This window comes from Mixophyes fleayi, chromosome 8 (genome assembly GCF_038048845.1).
Source record: "Mixophyes fleayi isolate aMixFle1 chromosome 8, aMixFle1.hap1, whole genome shotgun sequence".
Lineage (NCBI taxonomy): Eukaryota > Metazoa > Chordata > Amphibia > Anura > Limnodynastidae > Mixophyes > Mixophyes fleayi.
Window position 1 is genome coordinate 54811702 of NC_134409.1, and position 20504 is coordinate 54832205.

Sequence of the window (20504 nt, forward strand, 5' to 3'; positions counted from 1 at the left end):
CTGTGCAGTGGTATTCAGACCAGTTGAGGGTTTTATATTGTGGCCCCGGTACCAAATTGGGTACCGGGGCCACTACACTACGCAGTCCAGATAGCTGTGCAGTGGAATTGAGACCAGTTGAGGGTTTTATATTGTGGCCCCGGTACCAAATTGGGTACCGAGGCCACTCCACTACGCAGTCCAGATAGATGCGTATCAGATATTAAACTACATTCAATGTTGGGGCCAAATCCAAAATTAATTAAAATGACCTGTCATCGTCAAAAACAAGATGTATTGACGCGTTAGAACTACACCCTGTATATGCTGCAGAGGATGTAGGAGCAGGCAGCTGTGCAGTGGAATTCAGACCAGTTGAGGGTGATATATTGTGGCCCCGGTACCAAATTGGGTACCGGGCCCACTCCACTACGCAGTCCAGAAAGCTACCTCGGTCCAACGTTTTGGTCTAAAAACAATATTGTGAGGTGTGAGGTGTTCCAAATACACTGGAAATTAGTGGGAATGATTGTTATTGAATGTTATTGAGGTTAATAATAGCGTAGGAGTGAAAAACAAACAAAAAACTAGATTTTAGCACTTTTTTTTTTTTAAAAAAAATAAATCAGAACCCAAAACCCTAAATCAGAACCAAAACCTTTCGTCTAAAGTGCCCGGTGCACACCCTTAATTCTATAGCCTGAACTGGTTACCCACTAAAGCATGGGGATGACAAGTGTGGGGTCCTCTATGCCAAACTTGGCTGGTTATACTGTGACAGGAAGACCTGCGGTGTGGGGTCTCTTTGTCATAATGTGAAACCAGCCCCCCATGCCAAAACCAATACTCTGTGGGGGCTCATCCTGACACACCTTGGGTGGTGGGTGCCAGAATAGTAGCATATAATAAACATATTGGTTAAGTATTGTTGTAGAAATACAGGTGCCAGTAAGCCTATGGATTCTAGTCTGCTTGAGCTTGTGGAAACCACTGGAACAAGTAGTTCCACAACGGTACTGGGGCTGGCGGAACTGGGTAAGTCCGATAAGCGTGGAAGACTGTACTTACTTGGGCAACCCATCAGCCTGCCCTGAAAACATTTTTTTTCTGGCACGGCTGCCTGCCCCCTTGGTCTCCTGAATAGAGCAGTGGTTGGAATAGACGCCTGGGTATGAGGGTGGCGCATGCGCAGTGAAGCCATGAGGGGTTTTCACTGCAAATGCACAGACAACTGGAAGGGGCGCTTTGGAAATGTCAGTGTCGGCCATGACAATACCTAATAGTAAAAAAACACAGAAACTAATTGAATAAGTTTCTCAGTTAAAATAAAAACTCCCCAAAATCCTTCATTTACCTCTTTACTAGTATTCTAAGTCCATGGGGAATCAACTTTCGGTCTAACTGAATATAAATGAATAAACCATAAGACAACAATGAGACTGGCTTCCAGGCCCACACATGTTCTGGGCTCCTGAGGATACTCAGCAGGGCAGATTAAAGATTGGGTTCCAGATTGAGAAGTAACCCTTATCTCACTTGATATATTTCACTGTGGCTCAACTGCTACCTTAATAAAATTATGGTAAATTGCGTTGATAAATCACTTTTTTAAATTCAATTTTTATGGCTGAGATAATTACACTTTTGGGTTGTGATAACCATTAGGATGATATATAGAACTCTAACTACATTATGCAAATTACCTATGACTAAATCGTTAAGATTTCTTTTTTTTATCTTGGTTTTTATTTTATTTTTATTTAGCACCCATGGTATAAGTAACTTAGGTATTGTTAATTTAATTTCTACTTTTCCTAAAAAAAAATAATCTTGTTTCTTTTCAAGGAACAAACTGTGAAATGGAGTTTAATGAGTGTTTCTCAGATCCTTGCCTTAATGGTGCCACTTGCCTGGACTATTTGGGATCTTTTTCTTGCATATGCCAAGTAGGCTTCAGTGGAGACCTTTGTGAAGTCAACATTAATGAGTGTGCTAGTTCTCCGTGCCTTAATGGGGGACATTGTTTCGATATGATTAATAGGTGAGTTATGTTTTTAATTACATGGTTTGTCAATCACTGTAGAAACATTTAATCAGGGTTTCAAGTATGGTTCTAATTTGTCATTTTGTGATGTCTTTCAGGTATAACTGTGATTGCAGCATGGTAGGATTCACTGGTCTGCATTGTGAAGCCCCTGCACCTCTGTGTTTGTCACAGCCATGTAAAAATAATGCCACCTGCCTAGAGGGTTCTGGGAGCTTTAAATGTCTCTGCTGGCCAGGTACCTTTTTAATTATGATAATGAACTATGCTTTACAACAAGGGGAGGGCTGATAAATTTTAGCCCAGGAGGAAGACTCTACTTAGCAGCCTGTTAGGAACAATTCAAATGGAAAAAAAATGCAGGTGGTCCAGTGACCCAGCCCAACGTAGACACTATGGGACCGGCCTAGGGTGCAAGTGCCCCCCTGCCCCCCAACCCAGCCTGCCCCTGCTTACAACACAATCAAGTGTGAACTGAAAGCAGAGGTGCAAGGCACAATATTAGCATAGATATGTCTTTTTGTCTGCTGCATGCATTTAAAAATGCATGCCACATTCTATATTTTGAAGTGTACTTATATACACTGATCAGCCACAACATTAAAACCACTGACAAGTGAAGTGTATCACATTGATTATCTTGTTAGAACGGCTCCTGTCAATTGGTGGGATATATTAGGCAGCAAGTAAACAGTCAGTTCTTGAAGTTGATGTGTTGGAAGCAGGAAAAATGGGCAAGCATAAGGATCTGAGAGTCTTTGACAAGGGCCACATGGTGATGGCTAGACGACTGGGTCAGTGCATCTCCAAAACGGCAGGTTTTGTGGGGGTGTATACAGTAGTTAGTACCTACCAAAAGTGTTCCAAGGATGGACAACAGGTGAACCATCGACAGGGTCATGGGCTGCCAAGCCTCATTGATGCGCGTGGGGAGTGAAGGCTAGTCTGTTTGGTCCAATCCCACAGAAGAGCTAATATAGCACAATTGATAAATAAGGTATTGCTGGCTATGATAGAAAGGTTTCAGAACAACACTGCATCGTAGCTTGCTGCATTTAGGGCTGCGTAGCTGCAGATTGGTCAGAGTGTGCATGCTGACCCCTATCCTACAGTAGTTTAAATAAACTATGTCTGTTTCCAATTAATTCCTTAAAAACCATTCCTGTTATTGCAGGTTACACAGGTTCTCTATGTGAGATCGATATGCACATGTGCAGAAGCCAACCGTGTATGTACGGTATGGAGTGTGTAGAGCTGATGTCGTTCAACACGTCTATAGGAGGAAGGACAGAAGAGCAGGAGCAATTCACAGGATACATTTGCAAATGTGGAAATGGATTAACTGGTATGTACTAAAATAACAGAAATAAATATTAATTGCATTGTACTCAAAAAACTTACTTTATGAAGTTTCTTAGAGAAAGTCTGGTTTTAGAAATCTACAAACTTGGACATTTAGTTTGCTATATTGCTAAAGAACCTCTTATTTTGTTTTACATACTGTATTCGATTCTCACTGCTAACAAAAGCGACCCTATTACTCTGGATGCTATGTAACGTAATATTTATTGAAATGGGGTCTTTTGAATACAGTAAAATAACAATATGGTCCTGAGTCATTGAGGTGAGCAAAGCAGTAAAAAGGAGTAAGTTTGCACTTTGGCAAAACCATGTTGCATTGGAGGGGGAGTTAATTTAAAATGTGGGGACAGATTTATAGTTGGGCTAGGGCGTGTCCTAGATCAACTTTAAAGTTATCAAGTATTTGGTGCTACATGACAAAAAAGCCATTTTTTTTCTGTGTGTGCAAAATAATAAACTAAATTGCACCCCTTTCATTGTAACATGATTATTCCAGGAACAAATTTACTCCTTTTTTAGCTTTGCTCTCCTTAATGACTCAGGCCCTATGAGTATGTTCCCAGGTTATTTCATGTTGGCGGGTTAGTGTCTTCATATACTGTATGTCTTCATATATGTGCTTCAGTGCACCTTTCAAGTAGTAAATGGCCTCTGCAAATCATATTCAAAACTTAGTAACTATGGGGCATATTTATTAATCCTATTTTTCATTAAAATCCCCCAAAACATCATTGTCAGTTTTCAGGGAATAGGCACAAATTTAAGGATTGTTTAAATTTATTATTTTGGCATCACAGCAGATATTGGAGATAAGTCATTAAAGAAAGTTAAGCAAATAAAAAGGCGTAACTTTGCACCTTTCAAAACCATGTTACATTGGAGGGGGATGTACATTTAAAATGTGGGGAGAGATTTATAGTTGGGGTAAGACATGTCCTAGATCATCTTTACATTTCAGTGTAAAAATAATGCTATCAAGTATTTGTGTGCTACATGACAAACAGACAGTATTTAACTTATGTACAAAATAAGAAACTAATTTGCTCCTGGACATACCATGTTAGAATGCAAGGGGTACAAAGTTACTCCTTTATTTGCTTTACTTTCCTCAATGATACAGGCCCCCAGTGTCTTCGAATGCAAACGCAATTTCCATAGCTTTCTATGGGGGCTGCTGTTTTGCACCATTTATCAAATTCTGGATTTTAGAAAATTTGTGCCCGAAGATGGGGATCTGAAGATGGCGTTAGCCATTGAAGCCTATGGAGAGAACATTGCGGTAGAGGGATCTTCGGATCCCTCACCGCTTCTTACCTGCTCTCCCCTCGGGTCACTATCACAAAGTACCCAGTTTGCGATAGTGACCATAGAAAGACATAGGACATAGCTAAATTGTATGCTCACCAGGACAGACATTTATCGTGACTGCTGTACCTGCAGAACACTTTTAATAAATGCTCACCATTGCATTAAAGAATGAAAATGATCATGGCAAAAAAAGTGGTACATAATAAATATCATCAGCTATTTATAAAGCGCCGCTAGTTCCACAATGCTGTACAGAGAACTCACTCAATCCCTGCACAATAGAAGCTTGCAATCTAAATTCCATAACATTCACAGTCTGCATGAGACTAAGGTCAATTTAATAGCAGCCAATTAATCTACAATTATGTTTTTTTTGGAGTGTGGGAGCAAACCCACGCAAACACGGGGAGAACATACAAGAACGGAAGACAGTGAGACAGAAGTGCTAACCACTAAGCCACCATGCTGCCATTATATAATACATACATGTAATTTAGATCATATATCGCTCCATGATATTAATGTCTCATATTAGCAGCCAGGCAGCAGGCACTGACTTTATTGTTTATTATTGTGGGAAGTGTTGGGAACAGTATTCTCAGACCTGGATTGCTGATGCTTCCATATGCATTGCTGCAAATCGCAGTGATGCATATTCAATGCACCATACCAAGGTTATTCTAGGGGCCCCGGCAAAGAGACCCTGTGCTGTGTTCAGATTTTCCTATTTACCGTCAGATAGGAGGAAGTACAGCACTCCCACTGTACCAGATTCTGCAAAGCCAGAGAGGCTTCAGCAGAATCCCATAGGAAATGACAGGTAACGCCATCCTGTGATGGCGTTACCTGTCTGCGCAATGCAAAGTTTATCAAGCTTCATGCATTGCAGAACATCACAGTCCCCATATTAATCAATGGGGACTCCGATGTTGCACGGTATTTGCCTAAAAGGAGGAGATTTCTGTAAAATCTCCTCTATTAGGCATGTATTGCATAGCAACTGAACTTAAAAGATGCGGAAACGTTTTTAGTGCCAAATGAGCTTAATGCATAGACCCCTATGTATCACGTCTCTTTATGTAAACAAATCAATATGACTCTTTTTATGATTATATGGCTACTATATGTTTTAAATAAAAGTCTGGGACACTCATGTTAATGGAAGTTTCCCATTTCATAAAATCTACCATTTAATTTTATTTTTTAAGCTATTTTTAAATAATGTAAATCAGTTACATGTACCTATTTCCATAAATCCAGTTAATTTTGGAACATCATGAGTCTGACTTACAACAAAATAAGTGTTATGAATTCAATATTTTGGATGGAAAAAAGGGGACTGTCTTAGGAAATGGAAACACAGTCTTAGGCAGAAAGGATACAGAGATTTTTAAGTAGTTCTAGGAAACCTGAGAAAAGAAGATGAAGCTTTACGATAGGGAAAGGCGGCTATGTGTCTCTCCATGTGGCTTGATACCCAGAGAGCTTGATCGGACTACAGTATGTGTCAGTATGTGAAATAGATAAATTTGTGGCTGAACGGATATTAATGTATCTTTGAAGTATTAGACTGTGTGCTTTTATAGAGGGGGAGTTGCCCCTGTCTTGGATACCTGTGGTCCTGGTCCACAACTAAACTGAGTTTAATAGTGAGACAGTGCAGTGGGAAACTTGTTGAGAAGGAGACTTTTGCTGTTTTTATGCTTTGTCATATAGTCTTGTGCGTTGTACAGGTTTGCAGACTTCCCAGGTAGCAGTGCTACATTGTTTCAACTTCTGGATCTGTGTTGCAATATGGTAACACAACTTTTATTACAATCGATAAAAAAGTGTTAAATTTATATTTGTAAATGTCTAAACATTACGGCAGTTAACATACGAAAAAACACATTACAATTTGAACTACAGAAGTAACTTTGCAATTAGGGTGGTAGACAGGGCCTGATTAAGGGTTCCAGGTGCCCTAGGCTAACACACCCTTTGCCGCCCCCCCCAAACCAAAATTAACGCACATTTTGAACTGTAAATCTGCAATTATGTCTAGATTTAGTACAAATTCAAATGATGATTACTGGTACAAATTGTATTTTTATTTAAATTATATTTACTGCTTGCAGTAAATTAGAAATATCAAAGAATGGCAACAGTAGAAAATTATAAATAATTATAAATTAAACAGTCAAACTCTCCAAATCTACAAATTACAAGCAAACGATAATAATAATAACGCACAGGGTAATGTTTTCTATAGCACATAAAACAAAAAAAACATTAAAATGTCACTAAAGTAAAAATCCACATTCATTGTTAGACAGATTTTGCTGTTCTCTCTTACCTGATCTTGCAGTGTAGACCACCAGATGTTTACTCTTGTTTGTTCTTGAAGTATTGTTGTCAGATTGCAAATGTGCAAAAATGCAAAATGTTAACAAACCCAGAATGATTCAAACACAACACCCCATTATGACCAAATAAAACAACCCCTTAGTACAGGCATATATAGATAATAAAATATATGAAAATTATTTATAATCATATACTAGCATCTACCAACCACTGACAGTCAGTTAATTAACCCCCCAGCCCTTGGCCAATTTATAATTTTTAGGCCTCCTGCAGCTTATTTCCCCACCCCCCCCGAGTCATGATCGCACCTCTGGCCCCATATAGAGAAAAATATTTATCCCTCTGCAGCTTACCCCCCCTGCGTCATGATCTGTGCCACTGCCCCGCCATTAATTATTTGTGCCTAAAAATATGATAATCCTTCAATGCTGCCAGCACCAGTCCCGTCCCCCCCCCATTGTGCCAGAAAATGCCAGGTTCTCATCCCCCATATAATAGATCAAAATGCTCTCCTGCTCCCCCCCATATTATAGATCAAAATGCTCTCCTGCTCCCCCCCCATATTATAGATCAAAATGCTCTCCTGCTCCCCCCCCATATTATAGATCAAAATGCTCTCCTGCTCCCCCCCCATATTGTAGATCAAAATGCTCTCCTGCTCCCCCCCCCATATTATAGATCTAAATGCTCTCCTGCTCCCCCCCCATATTATAGATCAAAATGCTGTCCTGCTCCCCCCCATGTTATAGATCAAAATGCTTTCCTGCTCCCCCCCCCATATTATAGATCAAAATGCTCTCCTGCTCCCCACCATATTATAGATCAAAATGCTCTCTTGCTCCCCCCCCATATTGTAGATCAAAATGCTCTCCTGCTCCCCCCCCCATATTATAGATCTAAATGCTCTCCTGCTCCCCCCCCCATATTATAGATCAAAATGCTCTCCTGCTCCCCCCCCCATATTATAGATCAAAATGCTCTCCGGGTCCCCCCCCCCATATTATAGATCAAAATGCTCTCCTGCTCCCCCCCCATATTATAGATCAAAATGCTCTCCTGCTCCCCCCCATATTGTAGATCAAAATGCTCTCCTGCTCCCCCCCCCATATTATAGATCTAAATGCTCTCCTGCTCCCCCCCCATATTATAGATCAAAATGCTGTCCTGCTCCCCCCCCCATGTTATAGATCAAAATGCTTTCCTGCTCCCCCCCCCCCATATTATAGATCAAAATGCTCTCCTGCTCCCCACCATATTATAGATCAAAATGCTCTCCTGCTCCCCCCCATATTATTGATCAAAATGCTCCCCGGGCAGCCATTGAGTCAAAGTACCTTACCTGCCTCCTGTGAAATGATCCTCTGTTGTTCTCCGTCGTCCGGCTGTGTTTGTCCTTTTCTTTCACTGCGGCCGCGGTGTGTCTGATTAGTGTGGTCTCGTGAGATGTTAACATCTCACGTGACCACACTGAACAGCGCACCGCGGCCGCAGTGACGGCAGCAGCTGACAGCCCCTTTCAACATATACTATGGCCTGAGTATGGAGTCATAGGTGGACTCCATACACCACAGGCGGACCCGGGACCCCGTTAGGAAAGATTTTCGCGGGCGGGCGGGGTTTGAACGGAAAAAAAAAAAAAATTAAAAATTAAAAAATCTTTAAAAAAAAAAAAAAAAAAAAAAGAAAAAATCTTTTTATTACCCAGCGCTGCTGCGCCCCCCCCCCCCCCCCCCCGACCCGGTGCCCCAGGCTGCAGCCTGGTCAGCCTGTTGGCTGATCAGGCCCTGGTGGTAGACAGATAGCTCTACTGGTATTAGCTGAGGTCCAGTCAAGCAGTGGGTTGTTTTTGGAGACATCTGTGTTACTACTGGCTGCTCTTCTGGATTCTGTGTGTGAGGTAGAACCAATGTGTAGACAACCATAGCACTCATAAAATACTCAATTATAAGCCAACTCCCAGGTGTTTGAAAAAGCAGTAGCTGCTTCTTGCTCTGTTTACAGATTATACAGCCATTCAATGAATAGAATATATATATATATATATATATAAATATATATATATATATATATATATGTATAAAACAGCAACAAAAGTATCTCTATATCAGACGTGTCAAACTCAAACGACATTAAGGACAGATTTGAGAGAGTAAAACTAAGTTATCATTAATTATTAAGGGGCTGCTTGGACTTCATTGGAATACAGCCAACACATTTGGCTAATGTACCTCTTTAGTGTATCCTATATTCATTATAGGCCAAATATACAATATATGTTTAATGACTGAATGTATTTGTAGTATAGTTTAGTGCATGTCACATGTTTTCCACACTAATAAATAAATAAACCCTCCAGAAACCTACTGCTTGCCCAGGAAAATCAGCCACCACTAATCATTATCATAGCGTTAATATAAGTCATACAACTAGTTGTTAATTGGGATGTGCAGAGGACATGGAATACACACTTCTGAAGTGATCAATGAAATGCATACTAATTGTCTTCCAGCGCATTTCAAGGTGCATGCCCAAGTCTTGGTCTTTGGTAATTGCCTACCTTTGCCTGCACAGATGTTTGTCTGCATTTTGTGGAGAATGCTCACGGTAAAAACAGTAAAACATCACCACCGTCCAATCTACTTCCACTTTAACACCTTTTTTTTTTAACTGTATGTTTTTTCCTGTTATAACTCTTGGTTTAACCTAATTTATGTCTTAAATTAGTCATGATAGCATACATACTGTACAAAATGTGTCCCATGTAATGTACAGGATGAAGTCTGGTTTGCACCATCAATGAGCATGCTTCACCTTCCTCACCCCACCATCTCATTTAAATAATCATGTCCTACATCCCGGCATTATTTTTCCTCTTGTGTACATAACTAGTAGCACTCACACACCTAATATGTACTTAACAAAACACAACCTGATCTGCCCAACTCCTACCTTTGTCAAGTGCAAACCTTTCCACCCCACGGCTGGCACCATTAGGATCTGCAAATTTGCGCGGATTTCTGTTAAATTGTTTGCACTTGCAAAAAGTTAGGTGCGTGTGGTAACAAAAGAGCTGCAGATTTGCGGTTTTGCATGGTCATTAGTGAGCCTGAGAGAGTATATCAAGCAAATTCTAGCTGTGGCAATTGTAAAAAATATAAATAAAAAATATTTTACTGCCATCTAGTGGTGACAGCATGTTGACCCAAACTGACCTTCACTTACGTTAAAGTTTAGCATATATGCTAGTGTTGTTTGTATCTAGGTTTACCAGATTAGTCATGTATTCACACATATTAAATAAACAGTGCAGTAGGGCTTAGTTATATTTTGTTCACATGCCTAATGCCAAATACTGTAATTTCTAAGTAGGCAATGCAGTGTATATGCAAATTAGTTGAAATGAAGAAGTTTAGTCCGTGTAAATAAAAGGGCCTTGATTTACAAGATGATAATCATGTAGTAGTTTTTTATTTCTTATTTAATGGTTGGCAGTAAACCTTTTTTTGTATGAAGTAGCGCTGTTGGTGGCTTTTTAATGTAACTTTATACTTGGCATTCTTGGAAATAGGACTTCACACGTATGCTCTAGGAAAATGGTTTAAAAACACAGGTAAACTAAAGCTCTGTAGAAGTGTTTTAGTGTTGCACGACACATTCCGCTTTTACCAGTACAATCTAGCGAGCGTTGTCGCATGAGAAATAGGTCAAGTTAATGTTTTTTAATGCATGGGAACAGGTCCATGACAAACTTTGCATCCTATTTTCAAAGTGTTAAGGTGCTAGAGGCTGAAAAGTTCATTAATAGCAGATAGGAGTTAAGAACCTTGTAATGTCATTAAAGTGAACAATATGTAAAAGGAGAGAGTTCAAGGTAACCTGATAGTGTAATTTAAGTATTTCTGTGTTTTAAAAGATTTTAACATGAGAAATGAACATATAACTGTTAGCTCTGGATGAAGTGCATCCAGAGTAGCAACCTGGGGTGCCTGAAAATCACATGGGTACTGGGCACCCTCACTGTGACAGATTAGGGCACAAGCATGGTACTCCCTTTTTTTGTTTGCACATTGCTCCTTTGCTCTGACCTTCTGGCTGGGTGGGACAATTTTTATATTGCCAGATTAAAGGCTGGTGCTGTGTCACTTCAGCATTTTCTTTTCTCCTTGTTTTGTCACTGCACTTATATTTTGGTTTAACTCTCACGGATGGCAGAGTGTGGGCGCCCTTTTGGGCTCCGATTCCCAAGATCTAGGGGTGGTAGTTAGGCACTGAGGTTCCCACCATCCTGAAACTCCTTACATCTCTTCCCTTTGAAGAGGGAGGCAGAAGATTCTGGTGCCCAGGGTAAAACCAGGGGAAAAGGGACCTCCCCTAGCCTTGTGACAAAGGAAGATCTGAAGACTATTGCCCCCTAGAGGAACCTATGGTTCTAGCATTTAGGGATAGAGAGACTCTTCCTATTTTGAGGTGGGACTGCAGTTGCTGCACCACAGTGCACTTTTTGTGTTTTCGCTTTTATGTTTTCACTTTTTGGCTCTATGGTGACAGAAAGTACCGTCTGTTTCGGTAAAAAAAAAAAAAATGTGTTGCTTGCTGGCACATTAAGACTACCTATTTAAGTACAATTTTTTTTCCAAAATACTGCTCATTCAAGACACATTTATATCTTAAATAAGTAATGCGAGGAAAGTGACATTGTGATGGTTTGATTTAATGTGTCACATTTGTAATGTGACACATGCAGCATCGGACTGGCCCACCGGGGTACCGGAAGAATCACTGGTAGGCCCCGACGCTTTAAGGCCACACCCTGTTTTTGAAGAGGGAGGGGCCAGCGGGCGACCCCCCTTCCCCTCCCCCTGTGCGTAGCTTATTCCATTCAGGAGTCAAATGGGACGCGCACCATGTGACAGGTGCCGTCCCATGTGTGCACTGCAGGAAGCCCGACAAGGTAAGCGTGTGTGTTTGTTTAATGTGTATTTAATATTTCTGAAATATTTTCTGGGTGAATCGCACAAATCATCTATCGACAGCCCTCTAATGTAACGTACCATACGCGGTAGTCAGGATTTAAACACGTGTAATTACCCATCAAATAAAACTGCCATTTTTCGTTTTCTTTTTGGTAAATTAAACCAGATTTGCTTCCAGTCGGCGATGCAGAAGATTGGTCCCGGGGACTATTATTGTCTTGTCTTCTATCTATCACCGAAATAATCCAGGAGAAAAGTGGGAAAGTGGGAAGTATAAGGCAAGATAATAATAATGTTCTGAACTTAAATCTAGCTCATCATATTTAAGGACGCATTTACCCGAAAAGAGAAAAATTCATAGATGAGGTTTAGAGATTCAAAATGCAGTGTTCAGTCTTAAGGCTCTATGTGCTAAAGGGTGAAAAGTCGAATCTCCGGCGCAAACGTGTGTTATACTGGTGCCTCGTCCTATCTATCAAGCGGTCAACGCCCGGAAAAAACAGCGCTGCTATCGTAGCCGGTAGACTGAGATGCGCCTACATTCGCCAGTGATAGCTTTCAGGAGCCTGTATAACAAGGATTGGGAAGGTTCGTGGGCAGAGGGACCCAGAATTATCGCCACGGATCATCAACCTTTTATTGATAAATTGCCCAATAGATAATTTTTTTTAAGTAATATTCAAACTCACATGGTCTTGATAGATAGACATACCTATCCTATCCTGAGGAGATGATCCAGACGGTAATCTCGGCCATCGGTGGCATGAATAGTATCGCTCGTGGCCAGAAAATCCCCATCTTCTCTGCTGCAGGTCTCCCCCGTAATGAGATTGCAGCACAGATCTGTCGCCAGGCAGGACTTGTACAGTTCTTCTGCAATACCATTATACTTTTTTCAGTAAACTATGTTATTTTTTTACATGTCAAAACTAATAAAATTCTCTGTATGTCCAACATTTTATAGAGTATGGGATACCTAGCATCTTTGTACAGCCTACACTTTCCATCCATCAGAGTTTAGCCAATAGGGAACATTTGTACATTTGTGGTGGTGGTTGGTTACTGCACTAAAGTTAATTTTTATGGTGAACTCTATCTGAAACCAGTATCAAAAGGTTGTGTCCTATAAGTGGACATACATTTTCTTCCTTATGAGAACTCACCATCACTGGATCACTATTTAAGTAACAGCAGATTTGTGTGCACACCTACAACATTGTACCTATAATTCTTCTAAATGTCTCAATATTGGTTGAATAAAATATAATGGCAGTATTTTTGTCATGGGCTGACCACTCCCCCTCTAGTATCTGGTCTTGCCTCTATGGTAATTGACCACACCCACTCTGGTGGGCCCCTACTGTTGCAGTCCCCCGGTGGGCCCCTCATGCCCCAGTCTGACACTGGACACATGAAAATCTTTTTAATGTATTTATTATGGTGGTAGATTTACACTTTAAATACTCAAAGTCCATCCTTTGAATCTTACTTAAATATCTTGTCCAACAACATATAATTTAATTTTTACATGTAGGTGCCAATGAGGTGCATTCATGCTCCTTGGCCATTTTCAGAAAGTAATGTCTCAATAAGCCCAGCACTTTCCATCGGAAGGAACAAAGTGATTCCTGCCTAAGTTCAGATTTTTCCCTTGAGTTTTAACAAACCATAACCTAGACATATATTTCTGAGATAAAAACTTAAAGTCATTTAACCTTATTTCAATTTTGTCCATATCATTTGTCAATTGACTTGAATAAGTATGAAGAGTGATTGTAGATTTAGGGGCCTATTAAAGACCTATTGCATTTTAGTCATGTTACTTATCATTTTGTATTGCAATGATAAGAAATTATTCAACATATTTATGTATTCAAATTCTTCATCTGGATCAGTGGCTCTGATAGGAGCCTGTCCTGGCGAATAGCCTACAATAAAGTGATTGCAATCACTTAGATTCATCATTATCAGCTCTTTATGTATAGCGCCACTAATTCCGCAGGGCTGTACAGAGAACTCACTCACATCAGTCCCTGCCACATTGGAACTTACTGTCTAATTTCCCTAACTTATACACACACAGACCAATAGACTAAGGTCAGTTTAATAGCAGCTAATTAACCTACCAGTATGTTTTTGGAGTGTGGGAGGAAACCGGACCACCTGGAGGGAACCCACGCAAACACGAGAAGAACATAAAAAACTCCACACAGATAAAGCCATGGTCAGGAAATGGTCTCATGAGCTGTGCAGAAGTTCTAACCACAAAGCCATCGTGCTCCAAATTGATTTCATTTGTAAGGTTGTATAAGCTGTGATACATGCTTTAGTTTACACACCTATATTTTAACAGCAGGCTTAGAGATCTATGTATGAACGTGGCATGGCATATAGAAGAAAATGCATTACTATTTTGCACTTTGCTTTTACCTTACAATTTGAATTTATTTTGTGCAGCATGTCTAGTTACCATGAAGGTGCACTGGGCATACCCTGAATATGCCACTACATACATTAAAGGAGGGCGTTACAATTAGCACTTGTATCATATATATACAAACATTGTGGTCTCACTGGTGTGTTAAACTCCTTAACAAAGGAACTGCGGTTTCGAAGCATCAGAATAAGTTCACCACTTTTTGCTGGAGTGGTTTCTGTGCAATAAGATTTATAAACAGACATTGTGAACTGCATCCAGAGTTGGTACTATGTCTTCATATATTAAGCTGCAATACTGAGAACTGCATCCGCTATCCAGATTAATCATGTCCAGTTTCCTGAACAGCAGCACTTGAATACGGCATAGCATTCCCAAATTTTCCCAAAGTGATGCTAAACTTTCTGAAGAAAAGCCAACAGTGCAAGAGAGTAGATGGTTTCTTTGGAGCTGGTTTATGTAGTCTAAATACCACCTGCCAGATTACAGTACTTAGTTTTACATTCTTATAATATATAGGCGGCCTTGCACTATTTGCGATGGAGAGGTGCACAAAGCCTGCTGGGGAGCCTGCGATGCTGTCCCCATAGGATAGAACCACTAATGCTCGTTGGCGATAGCTGTCAGGGTCAAGTCCGAGTTATAAGTAGGGCATTTTCACAGTCCCCACAGACACCTATAGGAACTGCCTTTGCAACTAAAATAAATAGCCTTGTTAGTTTAACATATTTTTATATAGTGGTCAAAGTGGGCCGATATAGGGTGTGACTCCATGATGCCACTTCTCCTACTGCTTTGATTGTAAAAGTCAAATCAAATCAAATTCCATTCACTTACATTGACATACTGCCATACTATGTGTGTGTGCGTGTGTGTTTGTGTATATATATATATATATATATATATATATATATATATATATATATATATAGGCTTTGTGGCTTGAATTAATGAGGAGCCTGAAAGGAAATTGGCACTGTCATTATTGTATATGGCACTTATGTGTGTTTGAAGCTTTGTGAGCAAGTTGTTCCGAGAATTGTCCTTCTCCAATGAAAGAATGAAAGTATTAAAAGTAAGACACCCAATCTGAGCTGGTAAAAAACTACTGTCCATTTATAGGGAGATGGGCACGGGTAGGGTACACATCTAAAAATACACCTTTATGTCATTTCAATAATCTCACTCAGCAAAGAACATCTAATCCTGCTCCTCAAAGCCAAGCTGGTGCAAGTTTCTGCTCTTGCACAAATGCTCTCATTTGCTCCGTAAATCTATGTGGAAATCTGGATCCAGATGTACACGACCTCCAAAGAGGGATTTTATCATTTCGTGAGTGTTGTTGCACTTGTGCAAACTACAAGAGGGGTTATTTTTACTGTCTGGTGTAAAGCTGCATTGCCACCTCATAAATACATTTTATTCATCTGCTTATTGCAGCCATTTTTCACAGGGCTCCTTAGTTTCTGTAATATGGAACCAGAAAGTTCACCTCTTTAAAAAGGCTGCTGTAGGGGTTGTGAGCGGTAAGAGCTATCAGAAACTGCAGTCTCATTCGCAGTTTCACACAATCCTGGTTTTTGGCTGGACTGTGAGACAAACCACGGAGACCAGGGAAAAATGGCTGCCTGTGACTCTGGTGAATGAGGCCCTGAGTAACGGCATGTAATGATAGCACACAAACAAAGTAACACATAAGAAAGCCTTTGCGCAGCAGAATGCCTGCAAGAGACATTGTTTTTTATATATTTATATTATATATAGCCAAATGATTTCCTAAGACTTCCCATTTTTGCTGACATAGCATCACATTTATCCATATTTATGACATAAGGGGCCTGATCCATTAACGAAAGTAAGGCAAAAAAATGAGTCAGTTTTCTCCTGGACAAACCATGCTACAATGCAAAGGGTGCAAATTAGTTTATCATTTTGCATGTATACAAAAAACTAGCTGTTTATTCATGTAGCACACAAATAATTGATAGGTTTTTTTTACACTGAAATTTAAAGTTGATCTACAACATGCCCTCCCCAAATCTGTCCCCACATTTTAAATTTACCTCCTCCTCCAATGCAACATGGTTTTGCCCAGGTGCAAAGTTACTCCTTTTTTTTTATGTTTTGCTCTCCTTAATGACTCGGGCCCTTTGTAACTATAGCCGACTTCCACTGTTCCCAGTCGTTCCTTGATTTTGCCGGTTGAAAGTTTTGCGGTTCAAAGAAGGCTAAGTTTACGAATTCCTTGCTATATGGTTTTGCCCAGGTGCAAAGTTACTCCTTTTTTGTTTTACTTTCCTAAATGAATCAGGCCCAAGATGTTTAAATAACAACTTTGTACACCTTCCATGAGTAGAAAAGTATAAATGTTGGGGGTAATCAATGATTTCAGCACACTGAGGTGAGCAGTGAGTTCCCTGTACACTATTCTCACCCCACTCATTGTATAACCACTGATAATGAGAATTAGACTAAGCTGGTTTTATCAGATTGAACAAAACAGTCTGTGCAGAATGGTAATCCAGTGACGGAATCCAGGTATCACGATGCACACAGATACAGCTAATGACCAGTGCAAGGGACAGCTCTGAGAATGCTCTGTCCAGTAATATGGATTTCGCTCTCGTCACTTCTGGTACATTTGGGTAAGGTTTCATTCATCTAGAGGCTTGGGGTGCATTGACAACACATTTAGAGGCAGCCTTTAAAGTGGGTTTTCAACTTATGAATTTTCCTAATTGAGAATATCAATAATGTTTCACCAGGACATATTGTCATGAGATTCTTCATCTTTATTCTCCCACTTTCTGTTTCTGATTGTATTTTTTATTTTTCTGAATGACATGATGAGGAACGTTGGACAGAGCTAAAGGGAGATGACCAATTCAGCCTTCACTAATATTGTTTTCTCTTCATTTACTAGGTGTCCATTGTGAAAAAGATATCAATGAGTGTAAGTCAAATCCTTGTCAAAATAAAGGCATTTGTGAGAATCTCGTTGGCAGTTACACCTGTCAGTGTTCTTCAGACAAGGACTCCACAGGGCGATATTATGGAGGTCCAGACTGTATCGAGGTGCTTATCGGCTGTGAAGAGCAGACATGTCATAATGGGGGGTCATGCATACCTTTTTTAATGGACGGAAAACACTACCACAACTGCCTATGTCCTTCAGGATTCATAGGCACTGATTGTGAGACAAAAACCACATTCTCTTTTAATGGTACGACTATTCTTCCTCTTAGGAATATTAGTTTTCATCCCCAAAGAGGTGAATTTTTCAATTTGTCTCTGAGCTTCCGGACTGCACAAATCAGCGCTACTATAATCCACTTGGGTGACCAGGCTTTATCCCTGAGGCTATATTTACAAAAGGGTTTTTTATTTTTATCTTTTCTCCGCAATAGTCAGCTGAAGACACTTCTACATTTATCTCGCAATGTTAGTGATGATCTTTGGCATACAGTTGAAATAACCTTTGCAGACAATATCTTGCTCAAACTTCTTGACCCTTCTTGTGGTATTACATGTGTGGACCAGTCTCACAATGATGGTCCATTGAACATTGTGTTCCAGGAAATTCAGCTGGGAGGGGATCTGCCAGCACAGACCAGAGAATGGAATAATTTCAATGACGTGGTGCGAATGCAATCTTGGTTTGTGGGCTGCATGCAGGACATCAAAGTGGGTTCTGTAGTATTCAGCGAGGAAGATGGGAAATTGGCAGGCATTGAAATTGGCTGCAAGAGACAAGACCATTGTGAGAGTAACCCATGTGGAAGCAGAGGCAAATGCATTAATTTATGGCTCAGTTACTACTGTGATTGCTACAGACCTTACAAAGGGAACAACTGCTCCAAAGGTAAGTATCAATCTACATCAATGGCATTTAAAACTCCAAAATATTTGTTAGCTATATGATTAATTGCAATGTAGATGAAATGTGACACATAATGTATCATAAAAATGTAAGTTGGTTATATATAATATATAGTTACCCCAGATGCTTGTCAGAGAAAGACTACTTGTCATCCTCTATGCCTCTACCTGAATTTTATGACATCTGTTTGCCCAGCACACACATTCCTACTTTATAGTACCTCAATTATGGTACCTCAATCACGGTGCCATATACATTTCCTCCTTTTACTAAAAGAACCAAAATAAATACTATTTCTAGGATGATGATAAATGCATTGCCAAAAGTTAATTAGACTAATTAGGTTCTCATATCAAAAATAACTTCTGCCAGAGAATTGGTAGAAAAACAGCGTAAACCAGAAACATCTCATAGTTGCATTTGGCCTGATGCAGAGTTGAACATTTTACCCAATTGAATAGTGTAAATTGCGTGTTTTTGTTCTACTCGTGCCCTTAAAAAACACCAGCAAGTCCCTACGCCTATGCACACATCCACACTTGTGTATGGCTGCGCCTGAAGGGGAGTGACAGGGAGAGAAGGTGCATACTAATGTAGGCTAAATACAGTGAAGGTGTGTTTGCAGAATGGCAGCCTGATGCAGACCTGAACGTAGATACACCTTTTACAGCAGCATTATACTTGCTGCTGCTGCTGATGATGATGATCACCAGCACTAACTGCTTCTGATTGGCTGATTGTGGTTTCACCTCTGAAGTTACTGGGTGCTTTATTCATTGATCATGCATATATTATAAGATGCTGTCTATATATATATTTTAAAAAAAAAATAATTAATTTGTACGTTCGAAGGAAGGTTATGTCTGCTGTATTATATGAAGCTTAATAGCCAGTGTCGGACTGGGCCTTGAAGGGCCCACCGGGGGAATGCAGTGTTAGGGGCCCACTACATTGAGGTGTGGTCAGTCATTAAAGGGGGTGTGGTCAGCCCATTGAGAACAGATTATAGCACCATAGTGTGGTTCATAAAGAAAAAGTGGACATTACAAATAAGGCCAATTTAACATGTATCATGTAAAAGAACTAGAGCTGAAACTACACTAGGCTTTTTTAACTGGGTCACAGCAATGTTTGTCACTGATTTCATTGTCATTGTAAAATCAGAACTGTATAGCAGAATGGAGGCATCACTTCTGCACCTGTCACCGTCCCTGTCTCTCCTACTTGCTTAAGTACCTGCCCAAAGATGTCTCATTGTCTACAGCTCTTACCATGGGAATGCGTCAAGATTAAAACCTTCTACATTTTTCTTTCATGTTTTCTTTTTACTTTTGAGAACAAATATTTCCTTATATTTTAAAGTGAACTTCAGTTTATACCTCTCTGTCACAATTTTGCACCCTAGGCTGCAGCCTAGTCAACCTGTTGGATAATCAGGCCCTGCAAAAACCCCCACCCCTAATAATAATAATAATATATACGATACTTAGGAATAAGACTTTCATTTCTTTTAGATTTGTGCTCTGGCTTATGGCAGACAACCCCCACCCCAAAGATAGTATATATATTGTTTTCTAGTAGGGTGTTTTTCACGTTCATTTGCTGGCTTATGTCTCTCCCCATTAACAGTATATATATTTTTTGGTTACTGGTAGTGCTTTTTAAATTGTGATAGAGTCCCCCCCCTCCCAATTAACAGTATATTATTTTTTGGACTACTGGTAGTGCTTTTATATTGAGTTAGAAACCAGACCAAATCCCTCTCCCCTGTCCTGTCCTGCAGTCGATTAAATTCAACTTTTCATTAATACTTTATTTTCTCTTAAAGATTTCTAAATGTGCCCTGTGATTGGGAGTGTTTGAATTAATAACAGTGCAGGGTGGGTTGGCAGACAATGGCATAAGTGAAGGGTAGAGCTATTCCAAGGGTTTGCTGGTGATGTAATACATGTAAAGGAAGAAGGATTAATGATATTGTCAATGCAATTGGGGCTGGCCATATGTTCAATGAAGTGACCTGAGAATGGGACCAATGCAAGGTAGAGGGAAGACAATGGAATCAATGCAAGAACCACTAAAGTTTTACCAGAGTTGGAATAAGGCTCTGGGGGGGGCCGGGGCACTTAAGACAGGGGGGTGATCATTTTAGACAAATGCACAGGCAAAACTGTGTGC

At 40.1% G+C, this 20504-nt stretch overlaps 1 protein-coding gene across 3 annotated transcripts in view; it reads left to right on the forward strand.

Moving 5' to 3' along the window:
* Positions 1 to 20504, forward strand: part of CRB1 (crumbs cell polarity complex component 1) — a 71912-nt gene that overhangs the window by 21267 nt on the left and 30141 nt on the right. For all 3 annotated transcript variants that reach the window (XM_075182585.1, XM_075182583.1, XM_075182584.1), the window contains exons 3-6: positions 1825 to 2020; positions 2122 to 2261; positions 3198 to 3368; positions 17373 to 18311. In XM_075182585.1, coding sequence (XP_075038686.1) covers positions 1825 to 2020; positions 2122 to 2261; positions 3198 to 3368; positions 17373 to 18311 — 1446 coding nt within the window. The remainder of the gene's footprint in view (positions 1 to 1824; positions 2021 to 2121; positions 2262 to 3197; positions 3369 to 17372; positions 18312 to 20504) is intronic.